This window comes from Poecile atricapillus, chromosome 1 (assembly GCF_030490865.1).
Source record: "Poecile atricapillus isolate bPoeAtr1 chromosome 1, bPoeAtr1.hap1, whole genome shotgun sequence".
Classification (NCBI taxonomy): domain Eukaryota; kingdom Metazoa; phylum Chordata; class Aves; order Passeriformes; family Paridae; genus Poecile; species Poecile atricapillus.
The window spans coordinates 179,198,865-179,222,907 of record NC_081249.1 but is presented as its reverse complement, the minus strand read 5'-3'; the positions used below and the strand labels follow the sequence as shown (position 1 = coordinate 179,222,907).

Genomic DNA, 24,043 nt, shown 5'->3' with positions numbered 1-24,043 from the left:
GCTCCGGGGGAGGTGAGAAATCATCTCAGAGGTGAGAAATTGCGCCCAAGCTCTGATTCACCAAGGTGTGGGCTGCTCTGCCAGCACAGACCTCAGCAAGTGCCCTCTGAGGTCCTCATTTCCTGGGAACAAAATGTCAGCATGGAAGAGGTGTTGGTGCAGGACGGGCTCCGTGTGACAGCGTGACACGAGCCACCAGCTCCTGGGGGAGCACAGCCTCACCCAGAGCTGCATGGGCAGCAGGAATGGCACAAAAAAAAAGGGGATTTGGATCAAAGCAGCATCAAGGAATGAAGGGTGGGATAATCTGACTGCTCCCTCAGACAGCAGGGCTGAGGTTTCCATGGGTTTTCCACGGGAGATGAAGCTTGGTTTGCACTTCTGGCAAAGAATGAGTGCTGTGCTCCCAGGGAAGCTGTCAGGGATGATGGATAAGTGGATGGTCCATGGGGATTTGGGAAATTTACCCTGAGAGCTTTTATTCCTGACAATAATTCCACAGCAGCCTCTGCCTCTCCTTCTAGGACATTATCTGAGCCAGGGTCACCAGAGATTTATACCCCCAGCTCTCTCTGCCCTATGTGCTTGCTGTAAATAGAAATTTATCCAATTCATCCCAGCAGGATGAGCTGAATGAACAGGGAATGAGCTGGATTCTCCCCAATTTATCAGCTCAGACACCCCAACGTGAGAAAGCATTCAAGTCATGCCCTCAAATCTCTGTGACTTCAATTGGAGTCTGAGCAAGGCTGGAAGAGCTTTCCCAGGGAGGGAGGGAGGGAAGCTGATGCTCCCACTGTGTCCTTGATGGGATTTCACCCAGCCCTCACACTCCTCCACACTGATTTTGGAAATTCCCAGTCCATCTCCATGAGTTCCATCAGGAATTCCCATCATAATTGTTGCTGGGCTGGTGCTAAACACACATTTCCTGGGAGAGGACAGACAGGGGGGTTGTGCAATTATTTGCCCAGAACGAAGCAAGTCCTTGGCAGGGATTTCCTTCCCTTTGCAGCATCCTCAGGGAAACGCTGCCACAATTCCACAATTCTGGGTCTTGTGGAAACAGCCCTGCCAGGAAAGGAGCAGAGGCTCTGCCCCCAAAGCGGAGCCTGTGTCTCAAAATCAATAAATGTGCCTTGTTAGGAATAATCCATTTCAAAGCTTGACAGAACCACCCCCTTCTCCCAGCTTTACATCACAGACCACGGCAGAGAATCAGAGAAACCTGATTTGAAACCTGATTTTTTTGGGTCAAAACCAGACCTCTGCAGACAGAAAGGTCCTTCCCAACAGGAATCCCACGGGCACAGCCAAGCCCCCAGGTCAGAGACCCTGGGAATCACAGAATCCCAGCATGGTTTGGCTTGGAAGAGACCTTGAATCCCATCTTCTTCCACCTCCTTCCCCTAGACCAGGCTGCTCCCAGCCCTGCCCAATATTCCCCTGGAATATTTCCAGGGAAAGGAAGCAGGGAGAAGAAAAATGGTGGAGTAAGAGAACCAGTGAATTAATACACCCTGACTCAAGGGGCACTGCTTAATGGGGAAACAGAGGGATTTCAGCAGAGAAAAGCCCAAGAGCTGCAGGGGGAGAGCAGTTCCACAGCAGGAATGTCAGGAATGCTGCTATGGATGCGCTGTGCACCCTCCAGCTGGAGGCAAGGCCATAACCCATCATTAATTCACACACACCAAGCCTGCCACAGGGAACAGCAACATCATGCAAATCCAGACCTCCAGAGAGGCCAGGAGCAAGGGGAAAAAAGAATTTAGTGCAAGGGTCCAAAGGCCAAAAGGAAAAATAAAAATAAAGGGATTGCTGGCTGAAAGATGCTTCACGTTTTCGGGGTTGGTGCAAATTATTTAAATGACATTTCCCAGGAATTTTGGTTTTACACCAAGCAGGAAGCAGCAGCCCTGGATTGGGCAGCCAGGCTGGGATCTCCACAGGAGATCTGGGATTTTCCAGGAGGCATTGGAAGTCACAGATGTGATCTTCCACCCCAGTGGCTCCAGTGCTGCTGCAGATCCGAGCCGCTCCTCTCGGGAATGGCAAATGTGGCTCCCAGCACTCCAGGCAACATCCATGCATGCCTTATTAACATCCAATTCCCAGCTTTTTTTCTTTTTTTTTTTTAAATTTTTATTAAACCCATCAACTCCTATAAGGTTAGCAAAGGGGAAAGGGTAATTAACACTGATGGGAAATCCCTCCCAGAACTGAGAGGGTTCCTATTAACACCCCTCTATTTCTGTGGCACGGGGAGTTTAATGGCTAATTAAATATAAAAACGTGGCTCAAACCTCAATCTGTGCTGTGCCCACGGTGTTTGAGGTTGGCATCACCCTCACAGTCACCCCTGTGCCCTCCAAGAACATTTCAAACTGAGCTGGGTCTTGTATTTTGTACCCAGGAATTCTGCACTGATCAGAGGCTCTGCTGAGCTTTTCCAGCCAGCTCCAGGTCAGGCTGTCCCCAAAGCTGCATCCAGTTCTGGAGGAAAAATCACTTGGTTCAGACTGCAAACAAAATTTCCCTTTCAATAGGAAAGGTGAATTCTCTGACCTGCTGTTCTCAGCTCTGCTCCTGCATTAATCAGGGGATGGAATGGCTGAGAGCTGGGCTTCATTTCTGCTTATTTCTGTCTCCCTGTTCAGGAGTTTAGTACATTTCCTATTTATCCACCTGGCAGGACCCTCACCCACCCCTCAGTGCTGCTCCCAGACCCCAAATATCCTTCTCTTTCCAAGTGGATGGTCCATGGGGATTTGGGAAATTTACCCTGAGAGCTTTTGCTCCTGACAATAATTCCACAGCAGCCTCTGCCTCTCCTTCCAGGACATTATCTGAGCCAGGGTCACCAGAGATTTATACCCCCAGCTCTCTCTGCCTTATGTGCTTGCTGTAAATAGAAATTTATCCAATTCATCCCAGCAGGACGAGCTGAATGAACAGGGAATGAGCTGGATTATTTATAAGCCAATTTAACAGGTAAAATGCCTCGTCCTAAGAACAAACAAAACAAGGACCAAGGCTGACATAACAGCAGCTTTGAGACTTGTTGTGTTTCAGCCAAGTTATTCTTTAATTATTCTTTCATACAGCTGGGAAGAGCAATTCAATTTGAAGGCACTCTGAACTAAATGAAAATGTGTGAGCAACATGAGTTAATCAAAGGCTGCTGAAAGTTCCATCCAAGTTCAGGAAAGGGAAGGATCTCCCAGTGGTTTGTGCTGGATTGCTAGAAAGTGCACAGCAGGACCCCAAAAAAGGAATTTGTGGAAATGGGAAGAGGTTGTGGCAAGAGGAGAAAACAGAAAAGACTTAGAGGGGATATTGGGAATTGGGAATTCCTGGCTGGGAGAATGGGGAGAGCCTGGAATAGAATTCCCAGAGAAGCTGTGGCTGTCCCTGGATCCCTGGAAGTGCCCAAGGCCAGGCTGGACAGGGTTTGGAGCAGCCTGGGACAGTGGAAGTGTCCCTGCCATGGCATGGGATGATCCTGAAGGTCCCTTCCACCCCAACCCATTTCAGGATTCTCTGACACCAAGCAAAGTTTTCCCTCTAAAAGCCAAAATTTCTGGCTGCTGGATTATTTAGAAGAGCAGGAATGAGCAATGCAGAGAACATTTTCCCAACAAGGATCTGAGCTGCACCAATGTCAGCTCTTCGAAAGCATCCTGTGAAACCTGGTTAATAAAGAGCAGAACTTTTCCACACTCTCACGTAATTTATCTAACACCAGGCACAGTGTTTGCTCTGCTTCCTAATTCTCCTGTTTTTCCAGGCTAGGGATGTGGTGACAGGGGAATCTCTGGGTATGGATCTGCTGAAATTTCCTTGAAAGAGAGACAAGAATCAGCCCCTGGATGAATTTCTCCCCATCTCAGCTGGGGTGCTCCTGACTTGAATCAGGGAATGGTTTGGGTTGGAAGGAACCTCAAAGGTCACCTCATTGCACCCCTGCCATGGCAGGGACACCTTCCACCATCCCAGGCTGCTCCAAACCTCATCCAACCTGGCTTTGGGCACTTCCAGGGATCCAGGGGCAGCCACAGCTGCTCTGGGTACCTGTGCCAGGGCTTCCCACCCTCACAGGGAAGGATTTTTCCTCATATCTAATCTAAACTTCCCACTGGAATGGAATAAAAGCTGCAGTGATTTACACTCTGAGACGACCCTGGGCCCATTTCCATCAGCAAATCACTCAGAGGTCACCTCCTGCCCCCTGGGCTCCAAGAACCTGTGGGAGAACCTGCTGAACCCCATTATCTTCGATTAACAGCGTGTCTGGGGCTGCTCCTTACTCCATGAGCTGCTCTGGGTGCAAAGCAAAGAGCCAGAAAGCTTTTATCCAAATAAATGAACAGGAGAAGGCAGCAGCACCTCTGGATCCTGGGCAGGCACAGGCTGCTGTCAATCACAGCATCATTTAGGCTGGAAAAGACTTTTCAATCCCCACATTCCCAAGTGCCACATCCACACAGCTTTTAAATCCCTCCAGGGATGGGAAACTCCAGCACTCCCCTGGGAAGCTTTTTCCAATGCCTGACAACCCTTTCCACGAAGACATTTTCTCAAATATCCAACCTGAACCTCCCCTGGAGCAACCTGAGATGATTTCCCCTCGTCCTGGGAGTTCCCTGGGAGCAGAGCCCGATCCCCCTGGCTGTCCCCTCCTGGCAGGGACTTGTGCAGAGCCAGAAATTCCCTCTGTTCCTCCTTTTCTCCAGGCTGAGCCCCTTTCCCATCTCCCCCAGCCCCTCCTCATCAGATTTTTGCTCCAGATCCTGACATTTCTTTGTTTTTTTCCGACTTCAAAGCCTCTCAGCCTGTTTGCCACCCTCTGGATTTGGCCACAGAGGAATGGAGGAGGTGGGAAAGCTGTTGGGAGTTGTTGGAAAAGGAGGGGATGGGTCCTGCTGCTGCAGATGGAAAAAGGGTGGTGGGATTCAGGAAGGCCATGGGAAATATTGGCCAAGGCTTGGGAAACATTAAGGACTCTCCCTGCTTCTCTTTAAACAGCAAATATTTCACTTTGCAGATGCAAACAGACCCTGGTCACACAGCAACTCCCTGGATACTTCCCCAAGCTCTGCAGGCCACAGGAATTCCCATGGACACGAGAGCAGCACATTCCCAGTGTCCCAATCTCCCCTCCAAAGTTCCTCTGGCAGCCAACACAGAGCCCTGGCCAAGTGTGCTGAGGAAAAAACCCTCTCTGCTCATCCCTGTCTTGGCTCTGGTGTTCCCTGGCCACAAACTCCTGCAGGTTTTCCCATCCCACAAGTCCAAACCAGCTGGAGTTGAGTCCCAGTGTGGGATTTTTGGTTCTGGATAGGGATCACCTGCATCCCTCATTCCAGGGGTGCTGGGGCAGCAGGAGCTGAGCTCCAGGGGACACCTGAGGTGTCACCTCTGCCTGCTGCCCATCCCTGCTGATCCCACAGGGGCAGGGGTGGAAATTCCCAGGGCTGAGCTGTGCTGAAATCTTGCAGGGATTTGCAATCTGAGGACAGCCGGTGTCTTCAGCCTGGGCAGTTAAACCCTGGGTAAAATTAAAATGGAGAGCACTCTTCTCCTTCCACTAAAGCCAAGATTTGTTTCTGGTCTCTCCAAGAGGACCTGGACATGTTTTCCTTCCACTAAAGTCAAGATTTGTTTCTGGTCTCTCCAAGAGGACCTGGACACGCTGCCTGACCTCCTCAAGGAGGGAGTGCTCCCAGCTCAGAGCTTTGCTTTAGAATCTTGGGATCATTGAAGTTGGAAAAGCTTTTTAAGATCACTGAGTCCAGCGCTGCCACCACTGATGGGTGTCCCCAAGTGCCACATGCACACAGCTTTTAAACCCCTCCAGAGATGGGGACTCCACCTCACTCCTCACAGGATTTGTGCTCCAGAGCCTTCACCAGCTCTGCTGCCCTTCCTTGGATGCAGAAAACAAAAGGAATGTGGTTGAGAGTGGAGAGAAGAGGCAAAGCCCCATGATCCCAACCCAAAACACAGGGAAGCTTCTTCCTGCACTACCCAAAACCAGCAGAAGCTTTTCACTGTGGGATCTCTGACCTCTTCAGCTTCTTTTTAGTGCCTGGCAAACCCAGGCTCACCTCTGCAGCCCCTGGCAGGAGCGTCCCAGCCCCAGGGAGGTTTCCAGCCATGGGGTGAGAAATGCCAGGGACTCAATAGTGATGGGTAACAACTCAGTGTTTGAGAAACAGGCAGGAATAACTGCTCTGTATCACTCTCTCTCCATTTCCCAGCCCAGAACGCTTTCAAAATCTGCTACCAGAACCCACAACCTTCTGGGAGACCTTTTTAACCTGTGCCAGCAAGAGTAAAATGATTTTAAGACGGAGTTTGATCAACTGGCGGGGATTTCAGGGCTGTGGGAGACAGCAGAACCCCTGGAAATCCCTCCCAGTCGGTTTGTATTTGTACACAGGCACCCATCCATGTATCCACACATCCATCTATCCATAAAAACACATCAGCAGCCTGCTGAGCCTGCACTCTCCACACATTTCCAGCAGAAAACAAGAGGGGCTGGGATGTGTGAGGAATAAATGATTCAGCTCCATCTTGTTGCTCCTGCTTCTGGCATGCCAAGCAGCATTCCAGCTTGTCAGGATATAAAACCCCAGGCAGCTGCAATATCTGTGCAAAAACTGGGACAATTCAGATTAAAAACCCATTGCCCTCCAGGTTTCTCTGGATATTTACCCCTGCTCCTGACAGCTGAAAGGAAAACAGGGAGAGAGAGGATTTGTGTCCAGCTCAGAAACCCCAGCTCCACAAATGACAATTGATTGTGCCTCAGCACAGATTATTTTCAATGATCATCCCAGAGAACCTCAGGGAGGAAAAGGAGAATTGGGGCAGTTTCCCCAAGAGGGGAGTGGAAAACCCTTGGGATTTGGTTCCAAGGGGAGCAGGCTGCACTTAACAGGGATTGCCCTGGGCCTGGCAATCACTCAGTGAGGAGTGAACGCTGCTGCTTGCAGGAGGAACAGCTCATCCAGGGTCAGCACAGGCTGTGGGGACAATCCCTGGGTCAGAAGGGAGGAGCATCCCAAAGAATATTCACAGCAAGAGGTGCTGGAATGATGCAAGAGAATTCAGGAGCTGCCTGATGGGTGTAAATTAAAAGAGGGTTGGTTTGGATGGGATATTGGGAAGGAATTCCTGGCTGGGAGGGTGGGGAGGGGATGGCACAGGGTGCCCAGAGATGCTGTGGCTGCCCCTGGATCCCTGGAAGTGCCCAAGACCAGGCTGGACAAGGCTTGGAGCAGCCTGGGATAGTGGAAGGTGTCCCTGCCATGGCAGGGGTGGAACTGGATGGGATTTAAGGCCCCTTCCAACCCAAACCATTCCATGATTCCCTCCTGTGAGCTGCAGGTATCATTACACTGCTCACCACAGAGAAAAGACCAGGCAAAAAGGGACACTCACCCTTTCAGCAAATCAAAGAATGGCACCACCAGATACTTTTTCAAGAGGATCACTGCTCCAATCCACAGGTGGTTTGGCTCCTAATGCCTGCTAATCCAACCAAGGCTTGGAAATCGTGGGTATTGGTTTTTATTTTTGTTTTTTTTGGTAACAAAACTCAAGGTAAATAAGCTTTTCCCCTGATTTTGTTGTATGAAACAAGGAGCAATCTGAGCTCTGGCCCTGAAATCACTCCTTCAATTATTCCTTAACACCACATTTAACTCCACAGACTCTTCCCCTCCCTTCAAAGCAAACTAACAGCAGGTGATGCCAGTGAACCCCTGCAGAAGCTCTCTCAAGGCAGGTCAGACTTCACTGTCGGATTTCCATGAAATTCATCGTTTGAAATAATGTTACAGCTCCACATCTGTCAGCTACATCAGTGAAACAGCGCAGGGCTAAAGCTCTCCCCTGGGAAAAGGGATTTGGAAGGAAAAGCTGACTCCAACCCCACCACCGTGAGCAGAGCCACCAGACCAGGCTACTCCAAACCCTTTCCAGCCTGGCCTGAGCAGTAAAATCCTCCCTCACGTTCAGGTGGAATTTCTGTGTTCCAAACTCTGCCTGTTGCTTCTCATCTGCTGCTCCACATCACGAGAGCCTGGCTCCATCCTCAGGTCCCCAATTATCCCGAGCATCCCTCACCAGCTGGATGTTCCTGCTCTGGGATCAGGGATTGCACCCCATGGATAGGGACAGGGGCACCAAACTGCTCTGGCACATCCAGAGAGGATCCAGAGAGGAAAAAACCCCTTCCAGCAGCAACAAGCACCACCAAACCCTTCTCCCCACAGCATAACGTGCTCACCCCCCTTTTTGGGCCATCGTGACAAGTGACAGCTTGTCCCTGCCTGCACCCACTGACCCAATTCGGGGTGCAGAGCTCCAGCCCGGAGATGTGCACCCTGCACAGACCACATGCTGCCACCCAGCCTGTCAGAGCATCCCCAGATATTCCTGGAAAGCAATCCAGCCTGGTCCCTTCCACCGGGAGGTCACAGCACCCTCCCCCAGCTGCAATTCCTTGGAGTGGGGGCCGATTATGTGGATGTTCATCCAAGGAATGACGCCCATCCCATCCCCCTGTGCCCTGTCCGCCCGCGTCCCAGTCACTTCTGCCCCAATTCCTTCGGCCAGCGGTGCGAGGAGGGAGGGAGGCACAGGGATGGATGGAGCAGAGGGATGGATGGAGCAGAGGGATGGATGGAGCAGAGGGATGGATGGAGCAGAGGGATGGATGGAGCAGAGGGATGGATGAGGCAGAGGGATGGATGAGGCAGAGGGATGGATGGAGCAGAGGGATGGATGGAGCAGAGGGATGGATGGAGCAGAGGGATGGATGGGGCAGAGGCTGATGATGGCCACATCCCCGCCTCAAGCGCTGGGATCTCTCCTCCAGCTCGGTACCCGGGGACCGGCTCCTGGCTGCCCTCTGCCAGCATCCTCCTCCTCCCAGCGCCCCCGAGTGCGGCAGGAGGTGGCACCCCACGGCTCCCCGCGCTGGATTTCACACCTCCCTCCTCCTCCTCCTCCTCCTCCCCAAACCATCGCTCCCTGTTGCTTTCCCAGCTCTGCGGCGCAGATGTCCCCGATCCATCCCCGGGCCCTGCCGGCTCCTCTGCTGGGATCTCCGGCTGGCAGGGCTGGATTTGGGGGGCTGGATTTGGGGACCCGCATCAGCGGAGCATCATTTGCACGATGCCAAGGTCCCCGCGCCCAGGGGCAGCGCTCCTCTCCAGCGAGGCTGCGACACGGAACGGGAGAGGATGCTGAGGATGCTCCCAGCCGGGGCTCACCTTGTGCAGCTTCCACATGGCTCCCAGCGCCTTCACCTCGTGGCTGGAGTGCTTGCCCTCCTCCAGGCACTGGTAGCAGACGGGGCTCTTGCACTGCACGCAGTACATGCTGTGGTTCTCCAGCTCGTGGTCGGTGCAGGTGGAAATCTTGCGGGGGCTGAGCCGGCGGCTGACGCGGCCCTGGGCCGGCGGCACCAGGCGGTGCTTGGCCAGCGGTCCCCGCGGCGGGTGGCACCGCAGGCGGCACGGGTCGCAGTAAAACACATCGCACTGCTCGCACATCACGGCCGCCTCCTTGGGCGCCTTCTCGCAGAGCTGGCACCGCAAGGCCGCCGCCCTGCCCTGCTGGTAGCGGTCGATGACGCCCTCGAGCAGGCGGTTTCGGGGGAAGCCCCGCAGCCCGCGCTCGTCCAGCACCAGGCTGCGGTGGCACTGCGGGCAGGTCAGGCACGCGTTGCGCGGCGGCGGCGGCGGCGCCAGGGCGGCGGGAGGCGGCGGCGCGGCCGGCGGGAACACGCGGACCCCGTTCGGGGACTTCTGGCACGGCGTGGTGGGAGCGCTGGCGAAGCCCCCGTAGGAGCCGTAGCCGCTGTCCGCCTCGCTGTACAGGCTCATCTTGTCCAGGTCCAGGTAGTCATAGTCGGAGACGGCCGAGCCCGAGGCGCGGCGGCTCTGCGGAGACTCCGAGTCCGGCGTCTGCACCAGGATGTTGCGGGCGCACGCCTGGCACAGGTTGTGCGAGCAGGGCAGGATGATGGGCTCCCGGTAAAAGGAGCCGCACACCGGGCATTTCAGCTCCTCTTCCATCTCTTCCATAGGGGAGGGAAGGAAGGCGGCGGCGCGGCTCCGGCGGCCGCGGCAGGAGCCCGAGGAGCGACCCGCACCGCACCGCGCCTCGGCGCCGACTGCCGCCCGCCCGCCGCCCGCCCGCCGCGCGCGCCGCCGGGCCCCGCCCCGCGCCTCGCCCCGCGCCTCGCCATTGGTCCGCCCGCCGGCGCGGGGGTGCGCTGAGCGCTGCGATTGGCTGATCCACCTGTCCGTCACCCGGCCCGCCCGCCCGGCCGGCGGCGCCGCTGCGGGGGCTGCGCTCGGGGCTGCGGCGGCGCTGCGGGGTCGGTGCGGAGAGCGCGCCTGTCCCGGCCCTGCCCGCTGCTCTGCCCGCTGCTCTGCCCGCTGCTCTGCCCGCTGCTCTGCCCTTCCCTTCCCTTCCCTTCCCCGGCCCTTCCCCGGCTCCCGGGAAGCGGCACTGCAGCCCCGCGCTCTTCGCCCGCCCCGCGGACAGCCCCGCAGCATCCCCTGCGCGGGATCCAGGGGCGCTCCTGCGGTTTCCCCCCTGCCCGCACAAGGTGACTTTGGCAATGCTGAGGCACCCGCCGATGGATGCGGTCGTGAGGGTGTAGTTGTAATCCTTAGAGCGGCCGCACGTGTGCGATCCGGCTCTCCAGGGATGGCAGCGGGGGATGCCGGTGCGGTGATGCCCTGCGTGGGCAGCGGGATGCGGTCCCTGAGCCTGGGTCGCCCCCGTGGGGACACGCTCCGCCACTGGAGAGCGGGGACAGCGGCCCCGAGGGGCTCCCGGGGCTTTGCTTCTCAGCGCTGATCGCTCTGAAGGTCGGCTGAGGTCTTAAACTCTCCTGGCAACAGAGCGGCACAGCGGGTCCTGTTCAGCCAATGGAAAAATAGGATTGCATGGAATGTCTCTGTGTTATCTCTTATTTCCCTCTCTCTCTCTGCACATTTGGGGCTGCCCGTCGGTGCAGATGCTCTGTGCCACCCGGGATGGCTTCGGGCTGTGTCCAGCTCTGGGACCCAAACATCAGAAGGATGTGGAGCTGCTGGAGCGAGTCCAGAGATGCTCCAAGGGCTGGAACCAGGCTGGGAGAGCTGGGAATGTTCACCTGGAGAGGAGAAGGATCCAGGGACACCTCAAAGCCCCTTGCAGGGCCTGAAGGGGCTCCAGGAGAGCTGGAGAGGGACTGGGGACAAGGGATGGAGGGACAGGACACAGGGAGGGAATGGATTTAAGCTAAAAGAAGGAAGATTTAGAACACATATTAGGGAGAAATTCTTCTTTGTGAGGGTGGGCAGGCCCTGGCACAGGGTGCCCAGAGAAGCTGAGGCTGCCCCTGGATCCCTGGAAGTGCCCAAGGCCAGGTTGGACAGGGCTTGGAGCAGCCTGGGACAGTGGAAGGTGTCCCTGCCCAGGGCATCTGTTTCCATGGTGGGGAGATGGCAAAAATGCTGGGGGCACCCAGGGCTGTGAATGGCCAGGACACACTGAGGAGCTCCTTCCCCTCTCCAGTGGGTCCATGCAGGTGCTGGGATTCAGGGAGCAGGTGCAATTCCGAGCTCCCACACTGATATTCAGGCAGGGGGGAAGCCCAAGAGCTCAGATGCCCAAGGAAGGCAGCACCATTTCTCAGCCTGACAAAGAAGGACAAATGATAAGGAGAAAAGGATTTTCTGAGTGCTTCTCTTTTCCACTCCAGTGCGCTTTGTTCTTCCCTTTCTGCTTCCTCAGGCTCCTGCTGGCTCCGTATTGACCGTGCTTCCCCTGGACTCTGCTGAACATTCCTCATTTGCTCCCTGTTGGTGTCTCTGCTCAGAGCTGGTCATTTTTTTTCCACGCTCTCCCTCCTCGAGCTGCCCTTTTGCCGAAGTAAAACCATCATTCCTTGTTTGCCTCTTGTTTCCCGTGGCCATTTTTCACCCTGGCAGGTGTGGGATTGCCATTTCTGCTGGGGTGATCCCTCTGATGGTGGAAATGGGCAGGAAGAGGAATACAGCCTTTGGAAACAACCCTTGGTCATAAACATTGAGCTGTTTTCTTCTTGGCACTGCAGCTTGAGCCCTCAGCAGCTGCTCCTGCTCTGGCTGTGTTTTATTTACGACTCTCACACTTGTCAGTGCCCCCAGAGCTGCACAGCTCTGCACCTGCAATAATTGCTTGACCCAGCTTCAGCATTCATCTGTCGTGTCTGTGATCTGTTAAAAGGTGGAGAAATTGTCTTGTTCTCAGCTGGCTCCTGCTTTTCTGCTGTGGCTCTTGCCAGGAGCCTCACCTCCACACAGAATCGTGCAATCATCGAGGCTGGAAAAGATCTTTGGGATCATCAAGCCCAACCTTGATCCCACACCTTGTGTGCCACATCCAATCATTCCTTGGACACCTCCAGGGATGGGGACACCAAACCACCCTGGGCAGCCCCTTCTAAAGCTTGACCACCCTGACATGAAAATTTTCCTGGATTTTCCTGCTGTAGAAGCAGCTCCATCTCCTGCTGTTGGTGCATCTCCTGTTGTAACCGGCCTCTGATCTGGAGAGTGTGAAAGCCACCGCAGGGCTGAGATAAATTGAAGTCATTCAGACTCTCTAAGTGCTGTTGGATCCTCTTGGTGAATGGTAATAAATATCTGAGCTGGGCTAGAGTTCATAAATAAAAGAGAGAAATGAAACAAGACAACAACTCTGCAGCCTCTTTATTCATCCTACACCCAGAACACCTTGAGGAGATAAATCAGAGGGGGGACAAGGACTCAGAGCTCCTCAGAGGAGAGGGTTGGGAGCACCAGAACCTTTCCAGAGGTGCTCCCACGCTGCTGGAGAGGCCTCAGGTGTCTGATGCAAGCAGATCTTCCCTGTGGGAAACCTCCTTCAGGCTCTGGGAATGTGTTTCCTCTCGTGCCTGGAGGTATCTCACGTGGTTCCTTGTCCCTGCACAGGACCTCTGCTGCTCCTGTGGAACCCATTGTGCTGGAACACTCTCCCTGTTCCCCCTGGGAACATCTCAGCAGAGCTTGGAGTTGCCTTTTTATGACTCCAAGAGAGCTCATAATTCATCCTGTCACCAACCAACACACCCCACTCCTCCTCCTCCTCCATCATTTTTGATGATGAGCTCTTGGCTGACAGGAGAAATCCTCGTTTGTGGGTCCCCGCGTGCATGACCTTGAAATCCACATCCCTGAGGCCATCCTGCTTCCTCAGGTCACCCAGAGCTTCCAGCACATCCTGATTTCCCTGTGCTGGGACAGCTGCTGGCAGCAGGACAGGTGCTGAGGTCACTCTCCTCTCTGGTGCCAAGACCATGCTCAGGAATGCTGGCACCGTGCCTGGAAAGGTTCCAGGGCTCCCAGAGTTCCGGCAGGAACTGCCTCCCAGAGCAACTTCCAGAGCTTCTTGCTGGTGACATCATTTGCTCCAAGCACCATTTCAGGAGCTCAGGAAATTGGGAACCCTTCCCAATTGTTTCTGAGGTCTCCTCCTGGCAGGGAAAAGTGCCAGGCTTTTGTGGATGATGGACTTCATTAAATGCAGGTGGCATCTTCACCCGTTTTGTCTCAGTGTCACAAACACGAAGGATCCAGGAAATGCTTTGTGCCTGTAGCCAAACCTTCCAGTTTTTCAGCATTTGGGACATTGTGATGCCCAGTTCTCCAGACTCAGTTTCCCTTTACCCAGGACAGGTTCCATCACTCTGAGCTGCTGCAGGCTGAAGGCAGTGTCAGCTCTGCTGCCTCACTGCTGGCAGGGAACTGCAGCTTCCTGGGAGAGTGGTGAGGTTTCCTGGGGTTAGATGGATTATGGAAGTTAAGGGAAAGCTTCCCAATGGCAAAACACTCTGAATTTTTCCTGTTGTGTAGGAGGCAGACGAGGAGGCTCAGCACAAGAAGGACGTGGAGCTGCTGGAGCCATTCCAGAGGAGCCACGGAGCTGCTCCAAGGTCTGGAACCCCTCTGGAGCCAGGCTGGGAGAGCTGGGAATGTTCACCTGGAGAGGAGAAGGATCCAGGGAGAGCTCAGAGCCCCTTGCAGGGCCTGAAGGGGCTCCAGGAGAGCTGGAGAGGGACTGGGGACAAGGGATGGAGGGACAGGACACAGGGAATGGCTCCCAGTGCCAGAGGGCAGGGATGGATGGGAGATTGGGAATTGGGAATTCCTGGCTGGGAGAATGGGGAAAGCCTGGAATAGAATTCCCAGAGAAGCTGTGGCTGTCCCTGGATCCCTGGAAGTGTCCCAGGCCAGGCTGGACAGAGCTTGGAGCAGCCTGGAATGGTGGAAGTGTCCCTGCCATGGCAGGGGTGGAACAAGATGAGCTTTGAGGTCCTTTCCAACCCAAACCATTCCAGGATTCAGGGATCTCTCTGCTTCCCTCTCTCTTTTCCCAAACAACACCCAGGGCTTGTTTGGCTGATGAGCAACACCAGCAAAGTTGTTCATCACCACCCACAGGGAGTGGGTGTGAAACAACCCCTGGTTCAGAACTGCTCCTTCCCAAGAACCTTGGAGGTGTCCAAGGCTGCTCCTTGCTCTGGCACAGGGAGCCTGGATCCTGACAAACACTAATGACAACATCAACCGTGCAAATAATTGAAATACTTAATGATTTTTTTTTTCCCTGTGTCAGACTTTAATTACAATTACAGAGAACACACTTTGATTATTAAATCCAGCACTTAATTGGTAGCACAGGATAAGGATAAACCCCCCCCAGGTGTCAGAGGAGGTTGTTCTTGCCTGAGGAATTCCAGATGCCAATTCCAGGGCATTGGCAGGGGATAATGCTTCCCAAAAACATCTCCTGGAAATCACTTCTGAAAATAAGGTGGCAAAATTGCTCCATCAAGTATGAGCCAGGCTGGCAAGAGGCCAGGATCTGGGGATGTCTGAGTGGAAGAGGAGAAGTTAAAGCTCAAATGATGCCTCAGATTGAGATGTACTGAAAAAAAAAAATAAATCTGTAAATCTCAATGTGCTGCTTTTTTACAAGGGTGACATCATTTATTTTTAAGTTATTATTTTTTCTTGCTCTCAGGAGCTGGTGGAAAAATTTCTGATTTTTATCGAAACAGAGCAGAAACCCTTGCTAATACATGGGAAGAGCAGAAATTCAAGTCTAAATGATGATGCTCCTTTGACCAGCCTGCCCACTTACTCATCCCCTCTGGGATTAATGCCCCACTTCTCCAGCTCGTGACTCATTTTGGAGAACAGCAACATTAAACTCATCCCACCAGAAAAATCTGTCCTTCCTCCCACAGCCAGTTTGTCTCCACCCTCCTTTCCCTGCTGCCCAAAGTCTCAGCTGGAACATTTGGTGGTTCAGATGTGCTGAAGGTGGGACGTTCTCTGTGTCTTCAGCATTGAAAAAGAAGATTTGTCCAAAATTTATTGGCTTCACAAGCAACTCAAGGCTTGTTTCACCTGTCCTGGAAGTGTCCAAGGTCAGGTTGGACGGGGTTTGGAGCAGCCTGGGATAGTGGGAGGTGTTCCTGACTATGGCAGGGGTTGGAATGAGATGAGCTTGAAGGTCCTTCCAACCCAAACCATCCTGGGATTCTCTGATATTCCCATTTTCAGACAATTTCTTCTTCCTTTGAGCAGAAAGCTTCTCCTTTAAAATGATCTAACTTCTGCAGAACAGATATAAAATAAAACCTAAATGATAAATTTTGAAATTCTAAACTCTAAATTATATCTAAACACAGTGATTCAGCTGGATCTGCTGTGAGTCACCCAGGTGTTAGAGAGGCCTTCAGGAGCAGCATTCCCATCAATTGATGGAGTGGGATATTTTCTTTCCACCCCTCGCAGCTTCTGGCTGAGAACTTTGAGGGAAAGCAGCTGAAAACTTTTTTGGATTTCTCAAGTGGGAGGCTCAAATCTAATGTATGGCTGAGACTGGTGCAGATTTCTTCTCGCTGCCATGGCAACCAAACTAACTAAAAATAAGAAGCATTCCCATAAATGTCAAAACACTCCATGCTTCCGTGACGTATGGAGGATGTGACCTGGAATCTGTGATGGTTATGTAACGGTGTTTAACATTCCCATAATTATGGGGGAAAATTGTCTCCAGGTTAAGATGCTTTGCATAACTTTGGGAGTCGAATCTGCTTCCCAGTGTTCTTGGGGATTTGTGTTGGGAATGAGCTGGAGGTGCTGGGAGCAGCTGTTTAATTAATCCCCGTTGTGATTACGTGTGAAGGGAGCCTGGTGAAATAACCACGGAATAAACCACCAAATCCAAAATCTGGGCTTTGGGGAAAGCTGCCTGTGCAGGTGGCAGCTCTGTGTGAGCTTGGAGAGCCAGCCTGGAGGGAGGAGGACACCCCAGGAGTGTTTTAGGGGCTCTCTCCTGGGTGTGCAGCTCCTGCTGGAGGGAGCCTCTGTCCAAGGGCTCCATCACCTCTTCCTAAATCAGAGCTGAAATCAGGCAGGGGCTTGGGATGGAGCCTGGGAGACTTGTCCAGGTGTGGGTGTCTTCAGGGTGGACATCTGGGGGCAGCTGGGACCATTCCCATGGGATTCTGCTGCTCCAAGTGGCCTTCAGGTGATGTCCAGGCTCCAGGAGCAGAGGCTGGGAATGTCCTGCCGAGGTCAGCAGAAGGAGCTGCCGTTCCTCATGGTGAACTTCATGGAATCCTGGAATGCTGGAATGGTTTGGCTCAGAAGGGACCTTCATCCAGTCCCAACCCAAGTTTCTCACCAGCCCCAGGTTTCTCCAAGCCCCACCCAGCCTGGCCTGGGTTTCCTGCTGCTCCTGCCACTGGGATTTCTCTTCCAGGGTCTCCAGCGTGGGAAGAGGATTCCCACCAGAAGGAAAACAAGGCTGAAGAGAGGGGATTGTCCTGCTCAGGCGCTGTGAGAGGGATCCCTCAGCCTCAGATCCCAGGTCTGGTGGCCAGATGTGAGGTCCTGGCAGACAAAAGTTGGCCAGACTGTGGCAGAGGCAATGACAGGATCAACCCTTCCATATGGATCTGCTCATGGATCCAACAGCTCCTGACCCAAAGGCTGTGGGGAGCAGAGCAGCAGGGACACCCTTCCCAAACCCTTCAGCTGCTCCTTTGGGACAGGGTGATGGATCCAGCCCCGGGTGGGATCACTGTCCCTGAGCCCACCCTCACCTCTCCCAGAGGAATCTCTGCTCCCTGACACGTCTCCCCCCGCTCCCAGCACGGATCCCTCGGCGTGGGCGCTCCCAGTGAGTCCAGGGGGTGGTGGTGGAAGAGCTGAGGAGATGTGAGGGGAGCAGAGCAGGAATGTTCCCATTCCTCACTGCCCACTCCTCAGGCAGACTCACCTCTGGCTGGCAAAGCTTTGAAATCTCAATAAAAGGGCAAAACAGAGAGAAACTGGTGATGTGTGGATAGAAAAAGAACTCTGTAACTCACAGTTATAAGAGCAGGTATGAATTTATTCAGCACTGAGGTGCATGGGGATATCTCCTCTGAAAAGCTTGCACACCTTGGAGATTTGGTTTTCTCTTTTTATCCTTTACAAACTAGGTTTACACTATACACCTGATACATATCCATTTCCTAACCTTACAATTAGCTCCATGTCCCTTTGAGTCCTTTGGCCACTTTTTGGGACTTTAAATCCATTCTTTCCAGCTTAGGGTCTGAGGAATCCCCTTTATGCTGTGGTGCCTTTGTTTTTGCATCTTGTTTGTGTATTCCACCTCCTTATCTTATCTTGCAGTCTGACCCTTTTCTTGTTCTCGTGGATCAGGGTGTCAGGGTATGGTTTTTGTCAAATCCCCCCCTTTTAATCAAGCATTTCTTGATGTTTATTTCCTAATTCTTAATTTCTCTGTTTCACTGGCACACTGGGATGTTCTGTGGTTTTGTGATTTGATCTCATCTCCAATGGCAGTGGAAACATCCCCAGGGTGTGTCCATGGATAGCCAAGGCTGCTGCTCTCACACACCACTGCTCCCTCCTGCTGTTCCAATGCCAAGGTTAATTCCAAAAAAGTGGGAAATCCTTCTCTGGGGGTGTTAATTCCAACTGAGGGCACATTCCTTGCAAATTTAAGGACTCGAGCATCCAGCCTGGGGTCAGGAATGGGAGAGGTGCATCCCATCTGGTTCAGACACGGTGAAAGCAGAGATGTGGGAAGGAAACATCTTCTGGGCAGTTCTGTGGGATCACCTCACTGCACCTGAGCTCTGACAGGCTGACACTGCCCCAGGATTTTAGGAGAGGTTGGGATTTTTAGGGGAGAAGAGCTGTGGAACTCCAGGCTGACAGACCTTGGGATTCTGCCAAGGGAATGGCACCTGCCAGTCCCCTGATGCAGGGACCAAACCCTCTCCAAGAAAAACCTTTCCTTGTTTTCCTGACTGCCTTTGCTGTGCTGGAGCTGAGGCAGCTCTCCAGCCTGAGCCTCTTCAAGGAGATGAGGGAAAAGCAAGCTCTGGACCATGGAAAGAGGAAAATGTGGACACCAGGACATCAGTGATCCATGGGAATCACTGGACACTTTTTTTTTTTTGAAGACTCTTATTCCTCCACCCTGTTTTTGGCTTTGATTTTTTTGGAAAGAATCTCCAAAGGCTCTTTCCAGCATAATTTGTGTGGAGACTTCACCCACAACCGTTCCATTTGAAAAGGCTGCTAAAATGGCAGGAAAATGAAATGTCTGTGGACTTCTTTGCCCAGAGCAGCTGTGGCTGCCCCTGGATCCCTGGAAGTGTCCAAGGCCAGGTTGGATGGGCTTGGAGAAGCCTGGGATAGTGGAAGATGTCCCTGCCCACTGCAGGAGGTGGAATGAGATGAAATTTAAGGTCCCTTCCAACCCAAATCAATCTCTGATTCCATAATTTTGTGTCTCAGTGCAGAACTGCTGGGAGCAGAGAGGGGTGTGGGGAACGGGACTGGAAAAATCAACCTAAAAAAGAAAATGGAGGGAATGAAAATGGGTCAGTCCAGGCCTTTTAGATCTTGGAAAAGTCCAGGTAAGGAAGAAATCCGCTTTGATGGGCTCTTTCAATCGCTGGATGTCCAGAGCCAGGAGTGAGGCACAAGCAATGGGGAAAGAACAAGGAATCACTGCAGCATTTCTGTCTGTAAAAAAGGGATTTATTATTTTTTTGATTGTCTGGGCTGTGGCAATGCCTCCACCTCACCCAGACATCCCAAAAAGCTCTAAAGGGCTTTTTTCCTCTCTGAAGGAGAGTGACAAACTGGTAATGCTGCACCCGCCTTCCTCCTCCTCCTCCTCCCACAACTGCTCTGCATCCATCCATCATCCATCCCTGTGCCAACACACCTCCCTCTTCTCCCAGGAGCTTCCAGCGGGTCTGTGCTGCCACTGAGATCATCTTGGCTTTTTATTTTGTTGGAGATTCCTTCTCCCATACCTAAGACTTGGGTTTTTTGGTTTGGTTTTTTTTTTTTTTTTTCCTTTCTTGTTTTCATTTTATAAAATTTTTTGTTCCTGCTGCCATGGCAACCTGGATGGATTCTGGTCACGGCTTTGGCCTCCCCGGCTGCAGTTGGCCACGGGGACATCAATCAACAAGTGACAGAGCTCCCTGGGGTCTGGCAGAGCTGGGAATGTCCCTGCAGGCAGGGATTGTGCTGGATCCCCAGCAAGGAGCAGAGCTCACCCTCCCAGGGTGTGCTCCCTGCTTCCTCCTCCCTGTGGATCCTCCAGGACTGGGTGCTGGAAAGCTTTGAGGGAGTTATTTTGGGCAGTGGCCACCTGGGATGGCAGGAATTGGATCTGTGTGCTGTGATTCATAAAATCATAAAATCACAGAGTGGTTTGGCTTGGAATGGATCTTAAATCCCATCCAGTTCCACCCCTGCCATGGCAGGGACACCTTCCACTGTCCCAGGATGCTCCAAGCCCTGTCCAGCCGGGCCTGGGACACTTCCAGGGATCCAGGGGCAGCCACAGCTGCTCTGGGAATTCTATTCCAGGCTCTCCCCATTCTCCCAGCCAGGAATTCCTTCCCAATCTCCCATCCATCCCTTTCCTCTGGCAGTTGGAGCCATTCCCTGTGTCCTGTCCCTCCATCCCTTGCCCAGAATCTCTCTCCAGGGACTCTGGAGGGAGATGGGAGCGATGGGAGATGCTCCAGGAGCATCACTGCTGGTCCCTGGTGAGATGTGACCTCGGTCAGAGCTGCTGCTGCAGTTGGATGGAGGAGGAAAGCTGGGAATCTGCAGAGTGCTCCTCTCTGAGCTCCCAGGTGACTTCCTCCTTCACTCCCTCCTCATCATCACCAGCAGCTCCCTCCAGCCTCCCTGGAAGGCAATCCATGGCCATTCCCACCCTGCTCAGCCTCGTGGGTGTCAGTCCTGGGCAGCTCCAGCCATGGATGGGGAGGTGCCACAGCTTGAGTTCTCCTGTTCTCCCAAGAGTCCTCCCCCATGGACCTGTCCACCCTCCCCTGCAGCTTCTGTTTCTCTCTCAAAAGCGTCTGACCTGGCCTGAGCTTTGCCAAGAAGACACCTGGCACGGGAAATGCCAGCTCTGGCTGCCTGGATGCCACAGATAAAGGTCTCTTAGTGTGAGACACGTTTTGCCCCCCCTTTATTCTGCCTCTCAGTTCCTGTGACTAAATTTAATATGCCCTGTTGATGTAAGTGATTTTCAGTGGAAATGGACCTTCAGCTTGAAGTTTATTTGCATTTTAATAAATCTTCTTTGAAAGAGATCACCCTTCTCTATTCATCCCCCACAAAAGAAGAGTGAATTGAAAATTATGCAGGAACTTAATGCAGCTGAAAGGAAATTGCAAGCTCCAACTTGGCTGCACTGAGAAATCTGGAGATCAAATGATCCCATCTGCAGTGGGCACCAAAACGAGCAGCAGCTGCTGCTGTGAGACTGAACAAGGGAAGGGGTTTTGGGCAGGATGGGAATGGGAGCGGTGTCCATTGAGGAACACAGGAGTGACCACGGTGGTGGAGCCTGGGCTGGGAGTGTCTCACCTCTGGTGGCACCTGGGGTTGAGCTGTTGGCTTGAAAACGCCGAGGAGGCTCTGGTGGGATTTGGTCAGGGCTGGGGGAGGAACGGGATGGAGCAGAGAGGAGGGAGCACAGGAGGATTCACATCCTGCCGTGCTACAAACACCGTCCATCAGAGCATCCCGCTTTTCCAGAGGGACCTGCAGGCAGGAGAAGCGAATTCCCAGCTCCTTTCCTCTCCCGATCCTCCTTGGCGGATGCCGCAGCTCCATCTGTGCCCGGGGGCGGGGGTTTGCTGGAGGAGGAGCAGGAGGTGGGCACACCAAATTACCGAGGCGAAGGCAGGCAGAGAATAGGATCCCAACGCCCGAGATCTTCTCCATTGTCTTCTCTGTCACTGAGCTCGGGAAAATTTAGCACCACCCGGCTCAGCGGCTCTGCCTGGTGCACTTGGAAACAGGAGCCAAAAGCTCTCTATTTTTATCTATTTTTTATCTAATTTTTATCTAATTTATATCTAATTTATATCTAATTTATATCTAATTTATATCTAATTTATATCAGCTGCTGCCCTGGACCCTCGCACTGACTCGGGCCGAGGGGCTCTGGGGATGTGGATTCCAGAGCTGGGCAGGGAGGAGTTGAATCTCAGAGTCTTGGAATGGTTGGGATTGGAAGGGACCTTAAAGCTCATCTTGTTCCAACCTCCTGCCATGGCAGGGACACCTTCCACTGTCCCAGGATGCTCCAAGCCCCATCCAGCCTGGCCTGGGACATTTCCAGGGATCCAGGAGCAGCCACAGCTTCTCTGGGCACCAGAGCCCTCCCCACCCTCCCAGGGAAGAATTTCTTCCCAATATCCATCCATCCCTGCCCTCTGGCACTGGGAGCCATTCCCTGTGTCCTGTCCCTCCATCCCTTGTCCCCAGTCCCTCTCCAGCTCTCCTGGAGCCCCTTCAGGCCCTGCAAGGGGCTCTGAGCTCTCCCTGGATCCTTCTCCTCTCCAGGTGAACATTCCCAGCTCTCCCAGCCTGGCTCCAGAGCAGAGGGGTTCCAGCTCTCAGAGCAGTTTCGTGTTTATCTCCAAGTGATGATAACAGAGGGGGTCTGTGCTGGTCCTGTGCTGCTTTGGGAACATCCTGCCTTGGGCACACAGCGCTGGGGACAGTGCCAGGCTGGCTGTGTCACCTCACTGGCACAGGGTGCCCAGAGCAGCTCTGGCTGCCCCTGGATCCCTGCAAGAGCCCAAGGCCAGGTTGGACAGGGCTTGGAGCATCCTGGGATAGTGGAAATTGGGTTTTAAGATCCAGCCCAAAGCATTCCACGATTCCATCCTCTCCAGGAGAGGAGGTGGCTGTCAGGGATGTCCCCATGCCACGCTCTTGGTCTCCCTTCCTGTGAGGGGGACCCATCTCTCTCCTCACCAATCCCCTCTGGGGGCATGAAATACCCCAAATACTGAAGTGTGAGGAAGACTGAGAAAGAAAAAATGAGTATTATTATGGCTGGGAGGAAAATACCAGTGGAGAGAGGAGGAGAAGGAATGAATCATTTTTGACAGATGTCCCCACACTGCAAATGCTGCCTGGCTGTGGAAAAAATTCCTGTAAGCTAAGGGGAGCCTCACTGTTTATCTAAACAGAGCAAAAATGGAAAAGCTTCCATAGAATCCCCAAATGGTTTGGAAGGCACCTTAAAACCCACACAGTTCCACCCCCTGCCATGGGCAGGGACAATTTCCACTATCCCAGGTTACTCCAAGCCCTGTCCAGCCTGGCCTGGGACACTTCCAGGGATCCAGGGACAGCCACAGCTTCTCTGGGCAATGTTTGTTACATCCCATGCTTCATACAGAGGATTTATAGTTTGAAAAATACTTTATAAGTTACCCTCATTTAATCTGTATTTTGAAAATAATTTCCAAGGTCTGGCAAGGCTCTGTGGGGCACCGAGCTCTGCCTGAAATGGCTTCAATCACCTTTACACTGGTGCTCAAAACAGGCCATTAATTCAATTTTTTTGGATGTTTCTTTAGCCCTGAGTAGCCCTGGTGAGGAATTTCTCTCTTGGTGCTCATTACAGCTGTGCTTGTGCCTTTGTGCAGCAGGAAAGCTGTTTGAGGACTGAATACAATTCCTTAATTCCCAATTAATGGTTGTCATTATCTACCCCTTATATAAATTACCAGCTGGAGCATAACACATCCTTACAAGGTGCCCTGACTCACAGGAAATAATAAATGGTAAAGAAAAACCTTTATCCAAGTAAGGAATAAACAAGACATTTGCCTTTTCAAAAGAGGATGACTCTGGAGGTAAGAAAACTCTTCCAACACAACAATTCCCAGGCATCACTGACTCATTGTATTTATAGGAGAAATTACTTTTTGTGGCAAAATTTCAAGCAGCCCCAGGAAGCTTTAATCTCCAGGCAGAGGAATAAGTCAGAGGCCCCACTGGTGGTGGTTTTAATTCTTAAAAAACTCTTAAAAACCACTTTTTGCACTTCCACGAGCTGCCAACCTGAGCCTGCCTCCGAGGGAGCTCTGCTGATCTCTTCCCAACAAAGCTTTTGAAAGTCTGGGAAAGGGAAAGGGAAAGGGAAAGGGAAAGGGAGAGGGAAAGGGAAAGGGAAAGGGAAAGGGCCCAGCAGAAGGTGCCACCCCCAGGGATGCTCTGGAAGGGCAGGAGGGAGAGCCAGAGTCAGGCTGAAGTCACAGGTGGCTCTGCCAACATTCCCGAGGATTTTATAAACGGAGGGAAACACTCAGGGAGCAGCGGCTCCTTCTCCATCCACGTGGAGGATAATTCCATCTCTGCAGGGACAACCAGCTCCGATTCCAAAGGTGATTTCTCCCCTCTAACCCAGAGCAGCGAGGCCATGCAGCGCTCCTGGCTCTGCCCAGGCTCTTCCCGAGCTCCCCACATCCCTCCAGGCCCGGAGCCGGGGGACATCAGCTCATCCCAGTGCCGGGGATGTTGCGTAAGGAGCCGCATTCCCGAAGATGCGCTCCCCAACTGCAACAGATAAAAATATCCAGGGA

The 24,043-nt window shown here is 53.0% G+C and overlaps 1 protein-coding gene across 3 annotated transcripts in view; it reads right to left on the bottom strand.

Annotated features, from left to right (window-relative positions):
• TRIM9 (tripartite motif containing 9) overlaps positions 1 to 10,177 on the bottom strand; it is a 58,012-nt gene extending 47,835 nt beyond the window's left edge. For all 3 annotated transcript variants that reach the window (XM_058829548.1, XM_058829545.1, XM_058829547.1), the window contains exon 1: positions 9,291 to 10,177. In XM_058829548.1, coding sequence (XP_058685531.1) covers positions 9,291 to 10,106 — 816 coding nt within the window. In that variant the 5' untranslated portion in view covers positions 10,107 to 10,177. The remainder of the gene's footprint in view (positions 1 to 9,290) is intronic.
• Positions 10,178 to 24,043: the final 13,866 nt, after the last annotated feature.